At 40.4% G+C, this 27,082-nt stretch overlaps 1 protein-coding gene across 1 annotated transcript in view; it reads left to right on the top strand.

Moving 5' to 3' along the window:
- Nucleotides 1–26,851, top strand: part of LOC134353129 (beta-arrestin-1-like) — a 76,605-nt gene extending 49,754 nt beyond the window's left edge. The window contains exons 12-16 of the mRNA XM_063061069.1: nt 687–824; nt 1,945–2,028; nt 10,038–10,061; nt 11,724–11,776; nt 26,484–26,851. Of these exons, the coding sequence (XP_062917139.1) occupies nt 687–824; nt 1,945–2,028; nt 10,038–10,061; nt 11,724–11,776; nt 26,484–26,500 (316 nt within the window). The 3' untranslated portion in view covers nt 26,501–26,851. The remainder of the gene's footprint in view (nt 1–686; nt 825–1,944; nt 2,029–10,037; nt 10,062–11,723; nt 11,777–26,483) is intronic.
- Nucleotides 26,852–27,082: the final 231 nt, after the last annotated feature.

The following is a 27,082-nucleotide window of genomic DNA, read 5'->3' as shown; positions in this document are numbered from 1 at the left end:
AATAAGGACTGGAATTTGCACTGCTGGAGGAGTCTAAGTGCACAACATGAACACATCATAAACAACAGGAATTCTGCAGATGCTGGAAATTCAAGCAACATACATCAAAGTTGCTGGTGAACGCAGCAGGCCAAGCAGCATCTATAGGAAGAGGCGCAGTCGACGTTTCAGGCCGAGACCCTTCGTCAGAGACTTCGTCCTGACGAAGGGTCTCGGCCTGAAACGTCGACTGCGCCTCTTCCTATAGATGCTGCTTGGCCTGCTGCGTTCACCAGCAACTTTGATGAACACATCATACCCCAATTCGTTAATGAAATTGATTATAAACCTGTTAATAGGGGGTGACAGTAGCATAGCGGTTAGTGCAATGCTATTTCACCCGCGGCGTTCCGGAATTCGAGGTTCAGTTCCAGCGCCATCTGTAAGGAGTTTGTATGTTCTCCCTGTGAGAGTGTGCGTTTCCCCCAGGTGCTCTGGTTTCTTCCCACAGTCCAAAGACCTACCAGTTATTAGCTTAGTTGGTCATTGTAAATTGTCCTGCGGTTAGGTTAGTGTTAAATGGGTGGGTTACTGGGTGATGAGGCTCATTGGGCCAGAAAGGCCTGTTCCACACCGTATCTCTAAATAAATAACATTACAGTAAAACTGGATTGATTTTAACTTGTGATCTGTGTGTGTGATTCTAGTGAAACTGTGGCTGCCAATTCTAACTTCACCAAAGTTTACAAAGTGACTCCTGCTCTGGCCAACAATCGGAAGAAACGAGGCCTGGCCTTAGATGGGAAACTCAAACACGAGGACACTAACTTGGCCTCGAGCACCATGTAAGTCCTGCGAATGGAAACCAACTCATGCATGCTATATGACAAGCCCCAAGGACTCACATAAAGAGCAGTACTGAATGTAATGAGGCTACAGTTAAAACCAGCACATCCCGCTTTTCATTGGTATGCAGAGATTCAAAATTCAAGATCCAAGATCCACGATTGTTTATTGTCATTCTTCAGTACACAAGTGTAAAAGAGAACAAAATGATGGTTACTCCTGACCCGATACAGCATGAGAAAACACAATAAGCATAAAGAACACAATAAGGAAACAAAAACATAATAAATATGAAAGCAATCCTATAAATGTGCAAGTAACTGTTGTATACATAGACTGGTTGTAAGAGTGATGTGTAAGGTTATATCAGGTGATGTGTACGTGGAGGTGGTGGTTGGAAGGGTTAATCAGCTTTATCATTGAGGGGAAGTTACTGTTCTTGAGTTTAACTGTTCAGAGCTGGTGTTATAATGAACCTCAACATGTCAAATAATATTTTATAACCATTCTTTTTTTTAATGTACAACTTTTCAATAACAAGGAAATATTTAGTTAATTTCTCATCTGATTTCTCCCAACTTACTCCCCCTATTTCAGTCCTGAAACCCCACCATTCATTTTGCCCTCTGTTCTTTCTCCACTTCCGCTTTTCTCCTTTCCAGATCACGTCTCACTCTCCTTCAACTCTGCCTATTTCCTACATCTTATATATGGCCCCATGTTGCCCCTGCCTAATATGACATCTAAGTTAGTTATGTCTATGCTTCCCACCACCACAACCCACCTTCAGCTTATGCTTCCCTGTTCTTTTGCCCATTCATTTCCTTTGATTTTTAGCATCCATGATCTTTGTCGTAACCAATCAGCCTATTTCTTCCCTAAAGCATTACATTATCTCACTTCTCCACTTAAAATATTTTATACCAGATACTGACATATATCACATTGTTTTATATAAAATTTAATATTGGAAAATGAGAAATAATTTCAATGCGATAAAATAGACAATGTTAAGTTAGAATCACAGGAAATAATCATCCAACGCGTTGTGATATCCACACCCTCTCCATTGTTTTACATTGTGTGGACTTTGCTACCTGTACTTACGTTTCCTTCTAGGCTCAGACCAGAACTCGATAAAGAGGTCCTTGGAATGCTTGTCTCCTACCTGATGAAGGTGAAGGTGATAGCCTCCCGAGGCGGGTAGGTAATTTTACTTCAGGTTCAAGTTCAAGGTCAAGTTTAATTCTCATTCAACCATACACATGTATACAGCTTACTGAATCAGTGATCCTCACCAGGCCGAGGGCAAAACACAGTACATACAGTACACAGTGCAAAGCATGAATATTTACGATAACATATAAAGTCACAAAATAATTTTACGGTAAGTCACTGGACTAAAGTTTGATAATGCATGGGATGTTGTCCTGGAGCCACATTTCTGCAAGAATTAGTACATAACAATTTCTCATCTCACATTGGGTCAGTCACAGATGAAGACAGTTCATCTTCTAAGGAAAGGGCACAGGAAAGCAACATTGAAGGGAGATCTGGCCTGCAGGAGCTCGCTCACTAGCCACTGCAGATTCCAGCACAGCCGCAGTTCATTCCCACACCTCTTCTAGTGCTCTCTCTCCTGGGTGGCTGTAACAGGCAATGCAGTGACATGAAGGCCCAGTCTATGCAATGACCAACGCCATTCAGCTTCTCTGTCACCGGTATTGCCAACGAACCAATGAACTGCCCATACAGTATTTTGTATGACCAATGTCCAATAGGTGTTTTAAAACAATTATTTGCACCTTTCTTTGGACCTGGAGAGGACAATGCAACCAAGCATGCTGTTATGTGACCGGACCAGAGCTTTACCCAGTGTTCCCATGTTTTGGGCCAGAGCTTTAATTCTCACTCTTACTTTGCTTGTGATTAATATTCATGGCTCTCTTAACAGCTACATCAAAAATTGAAGTGCTATTTTAGTAATCAGGTGTTTGTTTACTGAATTAGAATTTAGTCAACACTTGGGTACAACCTTGGAACAGATTCCTGACAACAAGGGTGTTCTGGAACACAAGCTGGTAGGAATCCTTTTTCCAAAATTGGAACAAAGGTGTTGCTGGCAATTTTACCAATTTATCTGGGTAGTCTCTCATTCTCTAAGGATTCTGCAAAGGGAGCCTTGTAGTTTGTTTTTCTCCCCCTCTCTCCAACATTCTCACCTCATTTGCCAAAGTCACAAAGCCACGTTGACATTCGGATCCACATTACTCACAGTTAATGAGTAATTAGCAGATCTATTCAACTAGAGGGCCAATCCATATATAATTCTGCAAATCTCCCAGTGGTGGCTGGTGAACGGTGATTAGCATTTCGCCTTCATTGTTAGTGATTTAAAAGTCAGTGCTGGAGTCAATCCATTAAAAATAAGGCAGTTTATTTCACAGTCTAACCTGATGCATCAGTATAATGCCCCAGAGCATTTCCTGGTTTGTTCTACCTGATTTACAGAGTTAGGGCAATATATACCATTACAGAAGTTAATATACTTAATCAATGTTCCTATGTTATCAGGAGTCTAACATCTAGCTACTGTGTCCTCTTTGTTTAGCAACTGCTATCTACAAAATCTTGAATTGAATTGACTTTATTACTTACATCCTTCACATATATATGATTACAAATCTTTCTAGTTACGTCCCCGTCTAAATGTACAGTATGCAAATCTTGATACATTTAGTTGAAAAATAAGATTATTGTATCCTTACTTTTGTAACCCACCTTCACTAAACCTGCCTAAGTATATCAACTTGCCTAATTCTATAAACCTACCTAATTACAGTATATTGACTTGCATAGCTGTTCCTATTACAGTCATGAACCTATATTATACATAATTACTATATTATTTCTATATTTTGTCACCATACTGCAAAACCATCTACCACAAACATTTTATAATTTCCTTGGATAAGCTGTTCACTGAGTTCAGGAGGGTTTAAACTAATTTGGCAGGAAGATGGGAACCAGAGTGATATTGCAGAGGATGAGATATTTGGTTTACAAAGACAATGTGTAGCAAGGCTCTGGAAAGGAGAGGCTAGTGATAGGGCAATATTGTAGTCAACAGAATGAGTTGCAATGTAAATAGTAGAGAAAATTGAAAAGGGTTATATAGAAACATAGAAAATAGGTGCAGGAGTAGGCCATTCGGCCCTTCGAGCCTGCACCGCCATTCAGTATGATCATGGCTGATCATCCAACTCAGAACCCTGTACCTGCCTTCTCTCCATACCCCCTGACCCCTGTAGCCACAACGGCTATATCTAACTCCCTCTTAAATATAGCCAATGAACTGACCTCAACTGTTGCCTGTGGCAGAGAATTCCACAGATTCACCACTCTCTGTGTGAAAAAGTTTTTCCTAATCTCGGTCCTAAAAGGCTTCCCCTTTATCCTCAAACTGTGACCCCTCGTTCTGGACTTCCCCAACATCGGGAACAATCTTCCTGCATCTAGCCTGTCCAATCCCTTTAGGATTTTTTGCGTTTCAATCAGATCCCCCCTCAATCTTCTAAATTCCAACGAGAATAAGCCCAGTTCATCCAGTCTTTCATCATATGAAAATCCTGCCATCCCAGGAATCAATCTGGTGAACCTTCTTTGTACTCCCTCTATATCACAACTGAAGGAGTGATATTTGAATGCATGCACAGTACAATATAAGGTAGGTGAACTTGTAGCACAGTTGCTGATTAGCATGCATGATGTTGGAGGCCTCACTGCATAATGGCTGAAAGAAGATTACAGCCGGGAGCTTAATGTTTAAGGATACGCAATGTTTCGAAAGGACAGGCAGGTAGGCAGAGTGGGTGGTGTGGCTCTGTTAGTGAAAATTAAAAAGGGGTGGTATAGGGTCAGAAAGTGTTGAATTATTCAGGGTAGAGCTAAGGAACTGCAAGGATAAAAGACCCTGATGGAGTTATATACAGACACCCCAAACAGTAGTAAGGATGTGGTCAACAAATTACAAAAGGGGATAGAAAATGCATGCGAAAGGGAGATGTTATGGAAGTCATGGGGGATTTCAATATGCAGGTAAATTGGGAAAATCAGGTTGGTGCTGGATCCCAAGAGAGGAATTTTATAAAATGCCTATGAGATGGCTTTTTAGAGCAGTTTGTGGTTAAACCCACTAGGAGATCAGCTATTCTGGATTGCGTGCTGTGCAATGAGCCAGAATTGATTAGACAGTTTAAAATAAAATAACCCTTAGGGGCCAGTGATCATAATATGATCGAATTCACCCTGAAATTTGAGAAGGAGAAGCTAAAGTTAGATGTATCAGTATTACAATGGAGTAAGGGGAATTACAGAGGAATGAGAAAGAAGTTGGCTGGAATTGATTGGAAAAGAACACTGGCAGGGATGATGACAGAGCAGCAATGGCTGGAGTTTCTGGAAGCAATTCGGAAGGCACAGGACACATACATCAAGTCAAGTCAAGTGAAGTTTATTGTCATTTAACTACATATATATAATGTATATAACCAAATAATGTGTATAAAACGAGATAATGTTTGTTTGAATCGGGGAGTAAAGCACAGTAATGCACATAACACATGATAATTTAAAAAGGTAACGATAAAATCTATAGATGACTCGTACATAAATAGTAAACTAAAGTGCATTAATTTTAAATATTGTGAAGTACAAAACAGATTAACCAGTGACCTTTTGAATACAATGCGGCCGGGAATTCAGAACCAATGGCCTGAGGGAAGAAACTGTTTCTCATCCTGACTGTTCTTGTTTTTATACATTGGAGTCTCCTGCCTGATGGTAGAAAGTCAAAGAGGCTGCTGGATGGATGGGTGAGATCCTTAATAATACTAAGGGGTCCTGTATGTAGCACTCCTGATAAATGTCCCTGATGGATGGTAGAGAGACCCCATGATCCTCCCAGCTGTTCTCAGATCTTTGTAGGGACCTCTGGTCCAATGCTTGACTGTTCCTATAACTAGAGAGAGATGCAACTTTTCAGAACACTCTCATTGGTACTCCTGTAAAACGCAGTTAAGATGAGGGGATGGGAGCCTTGATTGCCTCAATCTTCTCAGGAAGAGGAAGCACTGCTGTGACTTCTTGTTCAGGGAGGCGATATTAAGGGAGCAGGTGAAGTCATCCGTAATGTGAACTCCCAGGAACTTGGTGCACTAACTCTCTCTACAGAGGAGCCGTTTATTCGCAGAGGGGGATGGCCTGTCTGAACCTTCCTGAAGTCCACAATGATTTCCTTTTGTCTTCTCCACATTCAAACTTAGGTTGTTCTTCTCACACCAATCCACCAGCCACTCCACTTCCTCTCTATGCTCTGTCTCGTCATTGTTCTTGATAAGGCCAACCATTACTGTGTCATCTGCAAACTTGATGACACAGTTTGAGCTGGATCTTGCAAAAGAGTTATGCATCAGCAGTGTGAACAGCTGTGGGCTGAGCATACAGCCTTGGGGATTGATAGTGCTCTGTATAATGGGACTAGAGGTGCTGCTGCCCACATGGGCTAACTGTAGCCTTGCTGTTAAGAAATCCAGTATCCAATTGCAGAGAGTGTTGACACCCAACAAGGACAGTTTCCCCACCAGTTTCTGGGGTATGGTGCTTTTGAATGCCGAACTGAAGTCTATAAACAACAGTCTGCCAATTGAGACCCCATTTTCTAGGTGGACAGAACAGAGTGGAAGCCGGAGACTATTGCATCACCAGTGGATTGATTTACATGATAAGCGAATTGAAAAGGGAGAGTGTAGCCGGGAGAAAGGCTTTAATATACTCCATGACCAGCAGCTCAAAGTATTTCATAATGGTTGATGTTAATGCCACTGGATGATAGTCATTTAGGCAGGTTGCTGTCACTTTCTTTGACACTAGACTGATGGTTGCAGTCTTGAAAACTGAGGGGGCAATGGATTGTTCTAGAGAGATGTCAGCACTTCCGTTATCTGGGCTGCGTAATTTTTCTGAATCAAACCAAGATGACATATCTGTGGCTGAAAGAGAAGTCAAAGCCAACATAAAAGTCAGAGAGGGTATATTACAGAGCAAAAATTAGAGGGAAGTTAGAGGAAGCTTTTAAAAAATCAATAGAACGCAACTAAAAAGTCATTAAGAAGATAAGATTGAATACAAAAGTAAGATAGCCAATAATATTAAAGAAGATACAAGAAGTTTTCTCAGATACATTAAAGTATGAAAGAGAGGCATGAGTGGATATCGGACTACTGGAAAACAATGCTGGAGGGGTAGTAATGGGGGACAAGGAAATGGCAGACAAACTGAATAAGTATTTTTTATCAGTCTTAACTATGGAAGACACTAGCAGTATGGTGGAAGTTACAGAGTGTCAGGGGTCAGAAGTGTATGACGATGCCATTACAAGGGAGAAGGTTCTTGAGAAACTGAAAGGTCTGAAGGTAGTTAAGTCAACTGGACCAGATGGAGTACACCCAGGGTTTTGAAAGAGGTAACTGAAGAGATTGTGGAGGAATTAGTAATGATCTTTCAAGAATTACTGGAATCTGGAATGAACTCTTTAAGAAGGGAGAGAGGCAGTAAAAAGGAAAACACAGGCCAGTTAATCTGACCTCAGTGGTTGGAAGATACAGGAATCAATTGTTAAGTATGTGGTTTTGGGATACTTGTTAGCCACAGTTATGTCAACTTGGTCGGGTTCTGAAAGATTGCGCAGCCCAGCTGATGGAAGTGCTGACAGATATATTCAACATCTCTCTAGAACAATCCATTGTCCCCTTGGTTTTCAAGGTGGCAACCATCATCCTAGTGCCAAAAAAGATGATAGAATAGGCTGTGGTCAGCATGGTTTCCTCAATGGAAAATCTTGCCTGACAATTCTGTTGGAATTCTTTGAAGAATTAGCAAGCAGTAAAGACAAAGAAGAATCGGTTGATGTTGTGTACTTGGATTTTCAGAAGGCCTTTGAGAGTGCCAGACAAAGCTGCTTAACAGGCTATGAGTCCATGGTATTACAGGGAAGATTCTAGTATGGTTAAAGCAGTGGCTGACTGGCAGGAGGCAGAGAGCGGGAATAAAGGGAGCCTATTCTGGTTAGCTGCTGGTGACTAGTGGTATTCCACAGGGATCTGTGTTAGAACTGCTTCCTTTTACATTATATGTAAGAGACTTGGATGATGGAATTGATGGCTTTTTTGCAAAGTTTGCTGATCCTACGAAGGTAGGTGGAGGGTCAGGTAGTTTTGTGGAAGAACAGAGGCTACAGAAGAATAGGCAAAGAAATGGAAGATGGAATACGGTGTTGGAATTTGTATGGTCATGCACTGTGGTAGAAGAAATAAAGGGTTTGACTATTTTCTAAATGGAGAGAAAATTTTAAAATCTGAGGCGCAAAGGGACTTGGGTTTCATTAACCCTGAAGGTTAATTTGCGGGTTAAGTCTGTGATGAGGAAGGCAAATGCAATGTTAGCATTTATTTAGAGAGGGCTACAATATGAAAGCAAAGATGTAATGTTGATGCTTTATGTAGCACTGATGAGGCCTCACTTGGAGAATTGTGAGCAGTGTTAGGCCTCTTATCTTAGAAAGGGTATGTCAAAACTGGAGAGGGTTCAAAACAAGTTCACAAAAATGATTCCAAGATTGAACAGCTTGTCATATGAAGAGAGTTTATCTTATGCTCGTATGGTATTGCCTTTACCAATGAGAATCTAAATTCAGGAGTAACTTCTCCACTTGTGAAAAAGCTTGAATGTAAAACTCATTATCACTTCAGAATGGTTGGTGTAAAAATCATGTGTGTGTTTACAGGGAAGTAAGTTGATCTCATGAAGGAGAAAGGAATTGGGGATACTGGTATGGCAAAGTGAATTAAAAAGAATTGGAGGAAGCTCAGATCATATTTCTTATTTTCCCTTTATAGATATGGAAGAATATGAATATTAATATGGAAATAGTGCCCACTCAACTTTATGGTCCAAGTCTTACTTGTAAAATGAACAATATGCAGATCACACTCAAAGCCCTTGTGTGTCATGTTTCATTAATATATATTTCTTGAAAGGATGGAAGAACAGATTCTCTCCTATCTTTCAAAATGATGAACAAGTTCTGAACAGGAATGAAAAGCCAAATGATGTCCTTCAGTACTGTATCATTCTTTAAATCTATGTAATTCTATTATTCATCATGTTTTTGTCTGACTGTTTCGATTTCCTTTCATCAGGATCCTTGGAGACCTCACGTCAAGGTCATTAATGTATAGCTTCTTTTGCCTCATTCCTCAATGCATTATGTAAACTTGAAGGAACAACTTCCATCTCAAATACACCAATTGATTGTTTCTAAATTCTTTCTGTGAAACACAATGGTGAAGTAATGAGAGTTTTAGGGAGGTTGAACAGAAGAGTTTGAATTCATGAGTGCCGTTGACGAAATAAATGAGAAAATTGATCGGTAACCAGAGGACACCAATTAAAAGACAAATGACAAAAGGTTCAGAGGCAAGCTGAGGAAAGATGCTTTTAGCAGAGTGAGTAATTACTAATCTGGAATACTTGCTTGAAAGAATGGGGACGTACATTCTCTCCTTTCTTTCAACAAGATAAGCAAGAGAAGAGATCCCTATCACCCAGGACATGCTCTCTTCTCGCTGACGCCATCAGGTAGAATGTACGAGATCCTCAGGACTCTCACTACCAGATTCAAGAACAATTACTATCCCTCAGTCATCAGAGTCTTGAACAAAAGGGAATAACTTCACTCAACTTCACCTGCCTCATCGTTGAAATGTACCCACAACCAATGGACTCATTTTCAAGGACTCTTCATCTCATGTTCTTGTTATTTATTGCTATTTATTTATATTTGCATTTGCACAGTTTGTTGTTTACTGCACTCTAGTTGAACACCCTAGCTGGGTGGTCTTTCGTTGATCCTGTTAAGTTGCTGTTCTATGGATTTGTTGCAAAACCCCACTAGAGAAATAATCTCAGGGTTGTATATGGTGACATACATGTACCTTGACAATAAAATTTACTTAGAACTTTGAATTTTGAAGTTCTAAACCAATATGAGAAGCCAAATGATGTCTTTCTGTACTGTATCATTCTTGAATTCTCTGTATTTTAGTCATTAATTATGTTTTTTTTGCCTTCCTGTTTTGACATCCTTGTGTTAGAATCCTGGGAGATCTCACTTCAAGGTAAATGGAAACGTGTACAAACTGTAAAGCCTTGATAATCCTGGTCATAAAAATTGTGTCATGGAGGAATTATATGACATTTCCTTTTCATTAAACATAGTTATCGGAGGTGCTGAAAATGTGACTCTCTAAGCAAGAGCTGATAGAAATGTAAAGCTGGTTACTCAGCATCTGTGGAGAATGATAAAAAAAAGAGCTAATAGTTGAGGATGGTGCTCATTGCAAATTTGGAAGACCAGAGAGAATAAATTAAAATTAGCACGATTGGCTCAAGTAGTCAAAGATGACAATGTTTCCAGAATCAGAATCGGTTTTATTATCACAGTCAAGAAATTTATTGTATCACTCCAACTAGGTCAAAATTTCATGGTAAATGCATTGTCTTCTTAACAATAAACCAGATAATGTATTCACTACATCAAGAAATCATTACATGACAAACCTGCTGCTCCAGTCTCTTTTCAAATGCTTCTGCTCTTCCAATGCTAACTCACAGCTGTTCCTATCCAAATCTTCCTGCAGTCTTCCAACCTCATGAACAGTTTCCCATAATGCATGTGCGTGTGCAAAATGGAGCTTGTTTTTCTGTCATTGTTTTGTTACTTGTTATTTTCTGTTTTGTTATGTTCTGCGTTGTTCTGCTGAGCATTGGGTATGCTATTTTAGTGCTGGAATGTGTGGTGATACTTGCAGGCTGCCCCCAAACACCCTCAGGTGTGTTAGTTGTTAAAGCATGTTTTGATGTTCGTTATGTGCCGTGTCGTATGACGTGAGCAATCTTGGTCACTCCGTGACCATGATTGCTCTTGGCAGATTTTCCTACAGAAGTTGTTTGTCATTGCCTTCTCCTGGGTAGTGTATTTACAAGATGGGTGATCCCAACCATTACCAATACTCTTTAGAGATTGTCTGCCTGGTGTCAATGGTTGCATAACCAGGACTTGTGATATGCACCAGCTGCTCATATGACCGTCCACCAGTTGTCCCCATGGCTTCATGTGACCCCAATCAGGGGACTAAGCAGGTGCTACACCTTGCCCAAGGGAGACCCGCAGGCCAGCGGAGGGAAGGAGCCCTTACACATCCTTTGGTGGAGATGAATCTGCCACCCAATGTTCCAATGTACATGTGATAAGTAAATGAATCTGGATCAGAACTTTCACTCCTCCCCAATTTACTCCTCCCCATTGAGTCTTCCTTGTTTGCAAGCTTCCTCAATAAATATTCTTTTTTTTTAACCCTTAAATCAAAGTAGAAACAACTGGAAGCACTCAGAAGTGCATTTGTGGAAAAGAAACAGAGATGATGTTTCAGAACTGTTTAGCTTTACACAGATGCTTTCTGACTGCTGAGTGTTTCCAGCATTTCTGCTTTATTTGAAATTTTTAATGTTTGCAGTGCTTTGAATTTCTTTAACCCTTAACTCTGATGATCGTGCTGCCATTCTTTTCTTTCTTGGTTTTGTGGCTACCTGGAGGAGAATTTCAGAGATGTATACTTTGATAATAAATGAACCTTTGAACTTATGAGAAAGCTTCCCTTTATGTCTCATAATTATACATATGAAATATTTACAAATTAAAGCTGGAAAGTGGTTGATTTTGATACAACATATTTTCTGGTCCGGGTAACATCTACACTCTATTTCTGCTGTTGTTTCAGCGAGATGATGGTGGAGATTCCTTTTTACCTGATGCACCCTAAACCCAGTGAGGGTGAGTACTGACTTTGTATTATTTTTCAGGTATGAATGGGGGCATTATGACCCTATGACATTCTTGCCTTCAAGCACAGCTTTCATGTTTCATTGCTAATCCTCATATAAGTGTTGGAGCTAATCATAGATCCAATTTCTTTTGAAAGATGAAAAACCGAGTCTAATGCAAAAATTTATCCAAATTTGTCAAACCGGTAATCAGATAAAATGGATTTGAATGTGAAAACTTAGCTGAAATTTCTCTGGAGTTCACCAGCAAGGTTGTGATTTTTTAAATCACAATAATAGGACTTGTTTTGTGGAATTACTGGCAGGATAACACCATCATTTGTTAATATACTGTCAAAACATAGTTATGAGGCAAACATTTTCTTACATAATTTCATCCTGAACTTTGCTAGGATTGGAAAATGTTTCAGAACTAAATCCACCAGTACTTATTATAAATCCCCAATTTTATTACAGTTCTCTCCTTTGTGTTTCTGGTTTTGCAATAGTCAGCAAAATTCTTAGCTTTCCTTCCTCCCTTCCACTCTGAGACTGTTGCTGTGGTTGCATATCTTTTGTAAGACCAGTGACTTGTTATGTTCAAAACTGAGCAGGTTTAAGAGCCATACACAGCATAGGCTGGTATTTTAGAACATGGAACATAGAATGTTACAGCACAGTACAGGCCATATGGCCCTCAATGTTGTGCCAACCTTTTAACCTACTCTTGGATCAATCTAACCTTCTCTCCTACGTAGTGCTACATTTTTCTACTATCAATGTGACTATTTCAGACTTTCTTAAATGCTATTGAATATGTCTTTGCTTTGAATTCCAAAGTAACCTTGCTGCACATAACATTTGTTTGAATACAATGTAGACACTTGGTAAACCATAGACTTAAGGAAGAATTACATGGATTTTATGGCCATAAATTGGCTACTTCACCAGACAATTGCTATCTTCTGCCAGATTACAGGTGTATTAAAGCTTCTAGAAAATAAATCAATGAACATGTCAATTAAAATGTACCATGTGACCCATCACAGAAACATGCTAAATATACAATACAATCACTGATATGACCAGTTCACCATATTTAAGGTTTTACTTTGTGTTTCTTTTATATCTACTATCTATTTCTTGGCACTTACTTAAAACTTTTCAGTCAAATTATGGATATTGCCATTTTATTAATTTCTTCCCCAGAGCCCCGATAAGACATAAACAACATGTTGCTATCAACACCTCTAATTCCCAGACAGGATATTAGAAAATGCTTGTTCATTTGCTGGGTGATTCCTCATCCTGTTTGACTTGGCTAACTCTCCCTTTCTTGGGATCAATTTAACAGACACAGAAATGGGTAAAAATGCCCAGATTATGTCCCTCACCTGATGATGACAATAGGCTGTAACTTTAACCTTCTTGCAGAGCAAACAACAATGGCAACAGTCTAATGATCATGGAATATTTCTTTTTGTAAACTGATGTGGTGGGGACATTGTCTCCGTAAAGTATTAGTTGCATTTTAAGCGCAAATTCTTGAGGGGAAAATAGCAGAAAGTTTGCAAGGGAAGTAGATCAAGGACGGAGGATCAAATTATTCATCATATACATTTACATCAATTAAGAATTTGCTGTGGTGTGTCAGTCAGGGTGCTTCATTCAATAAAAACAACACTTAACAGTAATAAAGAATAAACAAATATATCAAAGTAAAGTTAGAATTTAAAGGACAGAAATGAAATAAAACATACCTAAATACATAAATACCAACATTATAATAAGTTGTTTAATCTGCCTTCAGTGCAGCACAGTGACGGGGACACACCACTCTTTAAGAAGGAAGGGGGGCAGACAAAAGGAAATCATAAGCCATTTAGCCTGGCTTCAGTGGTTGGGAAGATGTGGAGTCCATTATTAAGGATATGGTTTCAGGCTACTTGGAGGTGCATGATAAAGTAGGCCAAAGTCAGCATAGTTTTGTTAAGGGGAAATCTTGCCTGACAAATCTGCTGGTATTCCTAGAGGAAATTCCTTGACCAAGGAGAATTGGTGGTTGTTAAGAGTCATAGAGTCCATACCCTACCAGCCAAGCACCTGTTCAAATTTCTCTTAAACATTACAATTGAGCTTGTATGCACCATTTGTGCTGGCAGCTCACTCCACACCCTTGCAACCCTCTGAGTGAAGAAGTTTCCTCTTATCTTCCCCTTAAACTTTTCACCTTTCAAACTTAACCCAAGACCTCTAGTTGTAATCTCACCCAACCCCAGTGGAAACTGCCTGCTTGCATTTACCTTACCTATACTCCTCGTAATTTTGTATACTTCTATCGAATCTCCTCTTAATCTTCTATGTTCCAAAGATTAAAGTCCTAACCTATTCAACCTTTCCATGTAACTCAGGTCCTCCAGTCCTGGTAACCTCCTTGTAAATTTTCTCTGCACTCTTTCCACCTTATTTACATCTTCCCTGTAGGTAAGTGACTAAAGCTGCACACAATACTCCAATTAGGCTTCACCAACATCTTATACAACTTTAATATATTATCCCATCTCTTGCACTCAATACTTTGATTTATGAAGGCCAATGTGCCAAAAGCTTTCTTTATGACCCTATCAACCTGTAATGCCACCTTCAATGAATTACGGACCTGTATTCCCAGATCCCTTTGTTCTACTGCACTCCTCAGTGTCCTACTGTTTACTGTGTAAGATCTACCCTGGTTGGTCCTACTAAAGCACAACAATTTGCACTTCATTGCATTAAATCCCAGCTGCCTGACCTGTTGAGTTCTTTCAGAATTTTGTGTCTGTTGTTTTACATTTCATCTGCCATTTTTCAGCCCGTGTTTTTCGATCTGGTCCAGATCCTGCTGCAAGCTATGATCGCCTTCCTCGCTGTCCACTTCACCCCCAGTCTTGGTATTATCCACACATTTGCTGATCTAACTAACCCACATTTTCACCAAAATCGTTAATATTAATGACAATTGACCCAGCACCGATCCCTGCAGCACTCCATTAGTCACAGGTCTCCAGTCTGAGAGGCAACCATCACTCTCTGGTTTCTTCTACAAAGCTAATGTCTAAACCAAATTATGACCTCATTTTGAATTCCAAGTGACTGAACCTTCTTGACCAGCCTCCCATGTGGGACCTTGTCAAATGCCTTGCTAGAGTCTATGTAGGCAACATCCACTTCCTTTCCTTCACCATCTTTCCAAATAACTCCCTCAAAAAACTCTATAAGATTGGTTAGGCATGACCTACCAAGCACAAAGTCAAGCTGACTATCATTAATTAGTCCATGTCTATCCAATACTTATATATCCAATCCCTTAGAATACCTTCCATAATTTTCCCACTACTGATGTCAGGCACACTGGCTTATAGTTTCCTGGTTTATGTTTAGAGCCTTTCTTGAACAGTGGAACAATATTGTCGATCCTCCAATCCTCCAGCACCTCACCTGTCACTAAGGGTGATTTAAATATCTCTGCTAGGACCCCAACAATTGCTGCACTCTCTTCCCACAGGATCCGAGGGAACACCTTGCCAGGCCCCAGGGGTTTATCCATCCTAATTTGCTTCAGGACAAATTTGCCTCCTCTTGTGATCTGTATAGTGTCTATGAAGTTGATGCCATTTTGTCTTTTTTCTATAGACTCTGAGTCCATCTCTTGAGTAAGTACAGATGCAAAAGAATTCATTTAAGATCCCCCCATCTGTTTTGCTCTTAACACATCTGTAGAATCCCTCATGTCTTTTTAAACTTCCTGATTTCTTTCAAAAGTGTCCTCTCGAATTTCTTATACTCTATAAGCAACTCATTTGTTCCTTCATGCCTATACCTGCATTGTACCTCCCCTTTTTCTTAACCTGGGTCTCAATATCTCTTGAAAACCAAGGTTTCCTACACCTGTTTCTTTACCTTTTATTCTGATAGGCACTTACAAGCTTTGTACTCTCAACATTTCGCTTTTGAAGGCATCCCACTTACCAATACACCTTTGCCAGTAAATAACCTGTCCCAATACACACCTGCCAGATCCTTTGATACTATCAAAATTGGTCTTCCCCCAATTTAGAATCTCAACATGTGGCCCAGACCTATCTTTTTGTATAGTTTCTTTGAAACTAATGGCATTGCGATCACTAGATGCAAAGTGCTCAACTACACGAACTTCTGTCATCTGCCCTGTCTCACTTCCTGATAGCGGATCAAGTATCACATTCTCTCTCATTGGGAATTCTACGAATTCTAAAAAAACTTTCCTGAACACATTTGACCAATTTTATCCCACCTAGTCCTTTAACAGTATGGGAGACCTATCAATATGTGGAAGTTAAAATCACCTACTATAACAAATTTATTCCTTAAATCCCCTGGACTGTTGAGTGGTCTGCAATATAGCCTCATTAACTAATCATACCTTTCTTATTACTCAGTTCCAACAATAACGCTTCACTAGACGAGTTCTCCAGTCTGTTCTGACTGAGCTCTGCTGTGATATTTTCCTTGACTAATAATACCACTCCTCCTCCTTGAATCCCTCCTACTCTGTCACGTGCAAAACAATGGAATCTTGAAATATTGAGCAGCCAGACTTGCCCCTCCTGCAACCAAGTCTCACTCAGTATCATTATTCTAGGTGTTGATGAATGTTCTAAGCTCATCTGCCTTTCCTACGATACTTCTTGCATTGCAATACACACGTCTCAGAATGTTAATTGCACCATACACAATCTTTCGATTCCTGACTTTTTCTGATGTCTTAACAACGTGTCAGCACAACTTCTCCACTATCTGTTCTAAAACTCTCATTCCTATCACCCTCCAGTTCAACCCCCCCCCCCACTCATAAAACATGATCAAACCTTCCCGGCAGGTTATTAGTCCCCTTCCAGTTCAGGTGCAAGTTGTCTCTTCTGCAAAGGTCCCACCTTCCCTGGAAGAAAGCCTAATGTTGTTTATTTGGATTTTCAGAAGGGCTTTGACATTATGCCACACATAAGGCTGCTTAACAAGATAAGAGCCCATGGTATTACAGGAAAGATACTAGCTTGGATAGAAAATTGGCTGATTGGATGGAGGCTAAGTGTCAGAATAAAGGGAGCCTATTCTGGTGGGCTGCCGATGACGTGGTGTTCCGCAAGGGTTGGTATTGGGACCGTTTCTTTCCACTTTACATGACAATGATTTAGATGACAGAATTGATGGCTTTGTGGCTAAATTTGCACACAATGCAAAGGTAGGTGCAGGAACAGGTTGTGTTGAGGAACCAGTGAGTCTGCAGAAGGACTTGGTCTGATTAGGAGAATGGGCAAAGAAGTGGCAGTTGAAATATAGTGTAGGGAAGTATACGGTCATGCACTTTGGTAGAAGGAATAAAGGCATCGACTATTTTTTAAATAGGGAGAACTTTCAGAAATCAATGGTGCAAGGGGACTTGGTAGTTCTTGTGCAGGATTCCCTAAAGGTTAACTTGTAGATTGGGTCCTTGGTAATGAAGGCAAATGCAATGATGGCATTCATTTTGAGAGGACTAGAATACAATCACAAGCATGTGATGCTGAAGCTTTATAAGGCATTGGTCAGACTGCACTTGGAGCATTGTGAGCCGTTTTGGGCCCCTTATCTAAGATACATACTGACATTGGACAGGATCCAGAGGAGGTTCACGGGAATTATTCTGGGAATGAAAAGGTTAATGTATGAGTGTTTGCTGGCTCTGGGTCTGTACTTGCTGGAGTTTACAAGAACAAGGTGGGATCTCATTGAAAACTATTGAACATTGAAAGGCCTGGACAGAGTGGATGTGGAGAAGATGTTTCTAATAGCGCATGAGTCTAGGATCAGAGGACAGAGCCTCAGAACAGGGGGACATCCATTTAGAACAGAGATGAGGAGGAATTACTTGAGACAGAGGGTGCTGAATAAGTGGAATTCATTGTCACAGACAGCTGCTGAAGCCATGTCATCGAATATATTTAAAGCAGAGGTTGTTAAGTTCTTAGTTAGTAAAGGCATCAAATGTTATGGCAAGAAGGCAGGGAAGAATGGGATTGAGAGGATAATAAATCAGCCATGATGAAATGGTAGAGCAGAATCAATGGGCCAAGTGGCCTAATACTGCTCCTATGTCTTATGGTCTAGATAGATTGGGTTGGGGGATCAAACTAGTTTGTTGATCAGATTAACTGCTTAGGGGAACAATCTTTTAAGATGGCGTGAAGTTTTAGTATTAATAGCCCTTTGCTGCTTTGTTGGTACTAAAAGAGCCACAGACTTTTGCTTAAAATGAACTTCCTTTGTAGAGCAGTAATTTAAAGAAGTTAGATCTTTCATTTCTCATAAAGAACCCTAGACTCTTCTATCACTGCCCAAGACTTCTCCGTGCCATTCTTAAAGTCCATCTCCTGTTGCCCCTGAAAAACTACCTTGCCTGGGAATTTGCTGTTTTTACTATTACACCACAACTCATCATTTGAACACTGCCCCAAAGTTTGAGTCAAACCAATTACTTAAATGTTTGTTACCTTCTTATTTTTTTGTTGGTACTACCTGCACTTTGACTTTCTATAACCTGACAATCTGCTTCATCTTTTACACTCTAAATCATTTCTTCATCAATTTGTTCTTTAACAAAACTGCCAGAGCTTAGTATTAGCATTTAACAACTGATCAGACTAACTTAGACCTTGTTTGTTCTTTGTACTTTCGGTGATGTCTACTGAGGACCTCACAATAGACTGGAAGTACTGAGTTTAGTTCAGACTGGAAGGACTACAATTTCATTCTCTTTACTTTCCCAAGGCAATAGTATACATAACACTGGATAGTATTCTATCCCAAGGAAGAGAATGTCATCTGACAATTAAGTATAAAAGGAACAGTTGAACATTTGCATTTGCATAGCTTCACAAGACCTAAGGAATGTTTGGATAATGATCAGAAGAAAATATGTCTATACTCCATTGTCTGGGGAAATTAAGCCAATTGTAATAGTGCAGCACCATGAAGTGGTTAATGCAATGTTTCTGATACAGCTGAGTTGGTCCAGAGAAGTTACAGTGCATTGCACTCATTATTATTTTTGCTCCAGGGATGTTTAATATTGAATTCAAACTTGAGCTAATTTATTACAAGTATTTAACTTGCTAAACCAACATACTTTTTTTTTCTTATTTCTTTCATCGCTTCAACTAAATTGCAGTCAACATCAGGTAAGCCTGTGATATTGCAGGATACACAGAGGTTACTCTCCTCAATAAAGTGTGGCATTTGGGCAGTGATTTTCTGTCAAAGTAAAGATTTACAAATAAATCCTTGAACTGCTAGTGGGTTTAAGAGGTGCATACTGGCATTTCCCCATAAAAATTTGGCCTTGGATCAGACAATCACAATATGTGATGTGAGTTCAGGTATAATTATCGATCAAGGCACTGAGAAAAGTTTCCCTACTCTTCTTAAACCCAGGAGTTATTTTTGATGGGCAGCGGGAGAGCATAGCAGTTGGTGTAATACATTGAAGGTGCCAGTGAACCCGGATTCAATTCCAACGCTATCTGTAAAGAATCTGTATGTTATCCCCGTGACCATGTGGGTTTCCTCCGGGTGCTTCAGTTTCCTCCCAAATTTCAAAGATGTATAGGTTAGTAGGTTAATTGGTCACATGAGTGTAATTGGGTGGTGCAGTCTCATTGGTATGGAAGGGCCTGTTACTATGCTTGACTCTCTTTTCTAAAAAAAAAACGGTCCGGCTGGAAACTTCATCTGAGATTGAGGTAGTCTATCTCCACTGAACCGGGGCACCAGTTTGGATTAAGCGTTTAAATAACTATGCAGAAAAAATACTTGAATTCTTGAAGTGGATGGTGGATCCGGGGAATGTTTGAGTGATGGATTAATTTACAAGCTGGAGACCTATTAGTGCCAGTATGCACTTGAAAATACAGAAACACTTCGGAATTGTTTCTATCGTAAACGGGTGAATTCTGTTAATTAGTGGGCAGGAATTGTAAGTTCTTCTTAAACGTTAATGTTGACAGAAGGAGGATGCCTTGCAACTCATGGCAGCTCTGACTATCTTAATGGAAGGTAGCAGTAACCAGCAGGGATGCCTTCTGAGTAGCCACTTTCCTAGGTACATCTGTACATCTGCTCGTTAATGCAAATATCTAATCAGCCAATCATGTGGCAACAACTCAGTACTTAAAAGCATTCAGACATGGTCAAGGGGTTCAGTTGTTGTTCAGATCAGAATGGGGAAGAAATGTGATCTATGTGGTGCCGACCGTGAAATGATTGTTAGTGCCAGGCAGAGTGGTTTGAGTATCTCAGAAACTGCTGACCTTCTGGGATTTTTACGCACAACAGAATCGAGTGTTTACAGAGAATAGTGGGAAAAAAAAGAAGAAAAATTAAGCAGTGGTTTTGGAGGAAAGAATTTACAAAGATCTAAAGCATTCTCTATACAGTCTATCACCCAGGTAACAAATGGGTTCCACTTCTATAGACATCCATAACTTGTTTTATCCATAAACTGGAAAATACACAAAAAACACTAGACAGGGTAACAATATCACCATGATGTTTTAATAAATGGTATCCAAAGCACATGGAAATAATGAGAAAAAACTTACTGAAAATGAAGAGTGAAAACAGGAAACTAGTTCTTCCATTCGTTGAGATGAACTTTATGTACGTAACAGAATCAGGTCTGTTATCACATCTAACATGTACTGTTTCAAGGACCATTCAGAAACCTGATGGTGGAAGGGAAGAAGCCGTACAGAAAACAATGAGTGTGGCTCCTGTAGTTCTTGTGCGTTTTGGTAGTAATGAGAAGAGGACATGTCCTGAATGGCGAGGGTCCTTAATGATGGTCGCCATTACTGCCTCTTGAAGATGTCCTTGCTGGTGGGAACGACTGCGGCCATGATGGAAGCTGGCCGAGTCTATAATCCACTACAGCCTCTTTCAATTGTGTGCATTGGAGCCTGCAGACCAGGCAGCAATACAATCAGAATGCTCTTCACCGTACATCTGTAGAAATTTTCTAGTCAGAATCAGAATTAGATTGATTATCACTGACATATGTCATGAAATACAGTTGATTGTAGTAGCTGTATAGTGTAATACATTCAAAAATACTAAAATGAAAAATATGAAAAAATAAGTAAGTAGTACAAAACAAGTGAAAAATATTGGGGTAGGACTTATGGATTCATGGACCATTCAGAAATCAGATAGATAGATAGATATACTTTATTGATCCCGAGGGAAATTGGGTTTCGTTACAGCCGCTCCAACCAAGAATAGAGCATAAATATAGCAATTCAAAAGCCACAAACAATCAAACAACAAAATGCAAACTATGCCAGATGGAAAATAAGTCCAGGACCAGCCTATTGGCTCAGGGTGTCTGACCCTCCATAGGAGGAGCTGCAAGTTCGATGGCCACAGGCAGGAACGACCTCCCGTGCCGCCCAGTTTTGTATCTTGGTGGAATGTGGCTGAAGTCCAACAGCAAAAAGTTCAAAAGTTCTACAAACACGTTCCTTGATCGTAATATGACCCGGATTGCACCATCCATTGTTAACCAGAATAGTAAGCACCCAACTCCTTTACGCTTACCGCTCTCAGTGCACTTCCGGTCAGCCCAAACGGTCTGGAAGCCATCCGTGGAAAAGTTTTGATTGGGTATGTCCTCGTGCAGCCCCATAGCAGTGAAACACATAACACTGTACTCCTGAAATGTTCTCTGACGCCTGGCTAGCGCAGTGAACTCATCCATTTTATTACCCACCGAACTCCTCTTCTCCATAAGTCTCTGTTGTCTCGAACCGGTCCTCTTTCCTCGACTTTGTGATCCCCCTCTGCATCTTCTGTGTGTTTTCCTCCAGATTTCAGCAGGGGTGTCCACAGGGTGGTGATGTCAGAGTAGAAGAAGCTGTTCCTAAAATATTGAATGTGTGATTTTTGGCTCCTGTACCACCACCTTGTTGGTAGTAATGCAAAGAGGGCATATGTTCCTCTTTGGTGGCATACAAATTCTTCACAAACTCCTCATGAATTAGGGCCACTGGTGTGCTGCCTTAGTGACTGCAACAATATGCTGGGCTCAGGATAGATCCTCTGTGATCTTGCCATCCAAGAAGTTGAAGCTGGTCAGCCTTTCCACTGCTAACCCCTCAGTGAGGACTAGTGTGCGTTCTTCCAAAGTCCTCAATCAATTCTTAGATAGATCTTGCTGACATTGAGTGTGAGGTTGTGGCAACTGTACTCAACCTGCCAATCTTCCTCACTCCTGTATGCATCCTCATCGCCCAATGAGATTCTGACAACAACAGTGGTGTAATCAGTTAATTTATAGATGGCTTTTGAGCTGTGCCTAGCCACACAGTTGTGAGTCACACTCATACACCACACTTTTGAGTTTAATAGTACCATTACAGCTTGCTCTTGTGTCAGGGTGTCCATAATTGGGGATGGCCTGTGCTTCAGTCTTGAGATCATGACCACTCCTGAAGTTCTGGACTTTCCATCTAGAGGAACTGCCTCACTCTCAATGATATAATCTGCTTTGAGTTATTGGCTTTGTCCCAGATGGAATATTATTACCAACTCTGGGCTCCAATCAGGATGACAAAGAATTCCAGAGGATGCAAAGGAGACTTACAACAATGGTGGTGCCAAGAATGAGGGACTTGGATATGGAGAAGCCAATCATTTGTATAGAAGTTTAATGACTCTTCCTTAAAAACTGATTGATTTTTAATTGGGTTTGTAAGGAAAAACCGTCACATAAGCATGATGATTAACAAAATGACAGCCAAGAGCAAGCAACCAAAATTATATAGGGTTCAGGTAAGTCTCCATATATGATATGTTTGCTCTAAAAGGTTCAAAGTTTAATTTTATTGTCAAAATATGTATGTACAATACAACTCTGATATTTTTTTTCTTCAGATAGCGATGAAATACAGAAAGACCGTAGGAGTTGGTGGGGAAAAAAAGGACATCAACTCCCCGGGGAGCAAAAGAAAAGAAATAAAACCTGCAGATCCCAAAAAAAACCCAAATCCTGTGGAAAAAAATCAGAAACAATAGTATCAAATCCTTCACCTTCCACCGCACAGAAACAGTGACAATAACAATCTCTGACTTCCTCACCTGCAGAAAAATAACAGCAACAATAACAATTGCTGACCCCATTAATCACAGAAAAGAACAGCGACAGTCACATCAAAACCCCCAACCCCGTGCCCCCCACTTCCTTACGCACAGATCGCCCACCCTCCAAATGGCCATAAGATACAAAACACAAAAAACTAAAGAAGATGATGCATTAGAGGCTCACTGGACTGATTCCTCAGCTGAGTGGACGCTTACTGTATATTCAATGAAGAGTTAGTTAAAGCTTCAATGTCTTTGCTGAGGACAATGAGATTGCCATATTAATCCATTGAAAGCAAAACCGCATAATGGCAATTCAATTACTAACAACATAATGACTAAATTTAAAATAACATCTGAGTTATTTAGAATGACTTCCAAGTTACAACTGAATTAAAAACAAACAACTCTAAAATTAAAAGAATCAATGGCCGTCCCATTCAAGTATCACACATGCCATGTTATAAAATACAATGATTAGATATAAAATAGCATTAAGAATTAAAGCTTAAATTCGAAAATAAAGCTCTGAAATCAAAGGAAGGCAGCTGCCCTATTTAAACCCAAATATTGCACATGTCCATGTATTACACTTAGAGACTGTCCTTAGTGCCTATGGGCGACGGGTGGGTGGGAAAAAGTTGTGTTTCATTCTGGATGTCCATGCAGAGATGTTCTGTATCTCTTGCTGGATAGTTGGGAATTGAACAGGTGATTACCGAGGAGGGATGAGTATGTCGCGATGTTGTGAGCCCACTGTTGCCAGTGTGAGATGTAGACGGCTTCCATTTCTGGTCATTGTGTCCTAGTGATGCTCTGTAAAGTCCTGATCACTCGTTGAAGTGCTTTTTGGTCGATCTTGATGCAGTTAGTGTACTACACTATAATGCAGTAGGTTAATATGCTTTCAATTACACAATAATAAGTTCTACCAGCAGCTTTTGGGGTAGCGTTGCTTTCTTTTAAACTCCTATGCATTACTGAGTCTTCCCTACTATGAAGGAGATGCTGGTGGTCCTCGACAGCTTCTCTGTGATGTTCACTCCCAAAAACGTAAAGCTGGACACCTTTTCCACTGCTTCACTATTAATCAGTAGAGGAGCTTGTTCATACCTCCATGCTTTCCTGAAATCAATAAACATTTCTTTGTTTTTTTTTTACATTGAAAGGTTATGTTTATTACACAATTCATACAATCTCTGCATCCCCTCTCTGCTGTTTTCATTGTTATTTATAACTAATTCAATCACCGTGGAGTCATCCACAAATTTGGTGATGGAGTTGGTGGCAGAGGCAAGGGTACAGTCATGGGTGAAAGGGGTGTAAAGGAGACGGCTCAGTACACATCGCTGTGGTGCACCAGTGTTCACGGTCAGGAAGGTTGATGTGTACTTGAGTAGTCTGACTGTCCGGGTGCGATTGGCATGAAAGTCCAGAATCCAGTTGCAAATTGATGTATTGAGTCCCAGATTGTGTAGTTTCATGGTCAACTTGTTGGGAAGTATGGCGTTGAAGGCAGAACTATAGTCGAGAAAAAGCATTCTGGTGTAGCTGTCCTTATGCTCCAGGTGTTCCAGTACGATATGGAGAGCAATGGAGATGGCATCCTCGGTTGATCTATTTGCCTTATAAGCAGACTGGTGTTGGTCCATCATAGCAGGGATGGCATTCTTAATGTGGTACATATCCAGTCTCTTCAGGCACTTGGCAGCTAAGGAGAGAGTGCAACAGGTCTGTAGTCATTGGGGCATATTACCACTGACTGCTTTGGGACTGGTATGATGGTTGACGTTTTGAAGCATGCTGGGCCCACAGCAAGGAATAGAGAGAGGTTATAGATTTCAGTAAAAACTTTTGCCAGCTGGTCAGCGCAGTCTCTGAGGACCCACCTAGGTAAGCTGTCTGGTCCAGCTGCTCTTCATGTGTTGATACTGCGGAGGATACGCCTCACCTCGTGTGCTCAGTGTCAGCATTATATCATCCTCAGGTGTCAAGGCCTTCAGTACTGTTTCTTTATTGTCCCCGTCAAACGAGAAAAGAAGTGGTTTAACTTCTCATCTAGTGTGGCATCACTGTTTGCAGGGCAGATCTTTCCTTTATAGTTAGTAATGGACCTGATGCTTTCTCACTTACTTCAACGTTTGGTGGTGTTATTGAAGTGTGTCTCTATCTATAGTGCATGAACAAGTGTGGAACTATGTAACTTCTTAATAGTGTCTGAGGCTGTTAGATTTGCTGAATAGTAGAACTGTGGGTTCTCAATTTCAGGTCTGAAGTCTGAAGAAGTGTAACCATCACCACATGGGTTTATGGTAGCATTTAGCACAATGCTTTACAATTGGCACTGTAAAATTGGGTTCAATTCCCATCATTGTCTGTAAGGAATTTGAATGTCCGCCTGTGACTGCATAGGTTTCCTCTGATTTCCTCCCACGTTCCAAAAAGACATGCAGACAAGGGTTAGTAAGTTGTGGGCATGCTACGTTGGCACCAGAGGCATGGCAACACTTGCGTGCTGCCCTCAGCACATCTTCGAGCTGCGTTGGTTGTTAACACAAATGACACATTTCATTGTAGGTTCCAATGTTTCAATGTACATTTGACTAATAAAGCTAACCATCCTAATCTATTGAGTTCTCTACTCCAGAAAGCTGTGGATCGCAGTGATTACATATGTTCAGGACTGAGGTTGAAAGGTTTTGGAATACAACACAGAGTTAGCACAAAAAAAGTGAAGTTTAGCTGTGGTATTATTGAACGATGGAGCAATCTGAAGAGGATGCATGTCCCACTTTTGTTAATATTTTCCATACTCCTACGAACTTCCAGAACATTCCATGAAGACATTTGGAGCAGCAAACAGAGTTTGTGATTTGTGGGTAAAGTTGTTGCCATTGTAAAACAAGTTGCACATGTACTAAAGGTTATCAAGTTCTGCTCAAAGGAGCAGCCTAAAGTTGCAGCAGATTTCCAGGGAGTAACTAGCCACACTCCATTTACCTGCCAGCCAGCCACAAACTCTATTCCCATACAGCTGCTTATTCCCATAATCCACTTTTCGACTGGATATTCCATTGAAGGGGCTTCTGGCTGAACAAATCATGGTATTTCAGAGTGTGACGCTCAGCAACTAGTTGGGATTTTACAGGGTCCTCCTTTCAAGATCAAACAGTTAAAAAAGTAGATCAACAGAAATAGGACATTCAGTCTCTGCAACCTGTCAGAGCTCAACTGAGATAAAAACACTTCAGAATTACACTGCTACCATATTAATTCTCGACTACAAAGTAGTCCATGTTGTCCATCAGAGAAAAAAATATATATATGTTGGTTAACAACGTTATTATGAAAGTAAAATCGTGGTTTTTTTTTGAAAGACCAGGGATTATGTGGAACTGGCTGAGAGGAGAGTTGGGGCCAGGGGCAGATTAGCTCTTGTCACATTGCATGGCATGGCAGACTTGAGCGACGAGGTGACCGACTCCTTCACCAGTTTTCTTATGTGTTTCTTTTCCCGCTTCTCCTAGTGCCGAAGATATTGTAATTGAAGACTTCAATCGTCAAAAGATTGATGGAGAAAAAGATGATGAAGAGGAAGAGATGGCAGCTAACGAAGGAGAAAATTAAAATGCAATGAAACAGACACAAGGCAGAAAGGAAGCTGGCATAACGTTGTAGGCCAAAAGGCCTGTATTGTGCTGTAAAGTGCTGTGAGGTGGTAGGTGAATGCAAGATTGTGAGAAATTAAGACTATTAAAAAACATCATTTGCTTTCTTTCAATTGTAGTCAACAGTCAGCTTTATTGTTGACCTTCATGTTTTAGACCGGGCAATCTGGTCATTGGCTGAGATCCTGGCAAGTGTTTAAAACATAGAGCAGGCTTTATCTGCTGACCCAGATATTAGAAATGAGAACCCAAAGCATATCTAGAAACAGCCTCAGCAGCATTTATTTTTTGTGTGGTATGAGGTCCTGATGTGATTCATTGAATATTGACCTGCAACACTTGAGTTTGAGACTAAGCAACAGAATTGGGTCTTCATCTTCCCTGACCACACCCCACTCAGGTTTGATTAGACTAATGACTCCAGAAGCGTGTGAGCTCTTATAATGGGAGCAAACTAC

The sequence above is a fragment of the Mobula hypostoma genome, chromosome 10 (genome assembly GCF_963921235.1).
Source record: "Mobula hypostoma chromosome 10, sMobHyp1.1, whole genome shotgun sequence".
NCBI classification, from domain to species: Eukaryota; Metazoa; Chordata; class Chondrichthyes; order Myliobatiformes; family Myliobatidae; genus Mobula; species Mobula hypostoma.
Note: the sequence above shows the minus strand (reverse complement) of the source record. Positions and strands in the feature narration are given on the sequence as shown.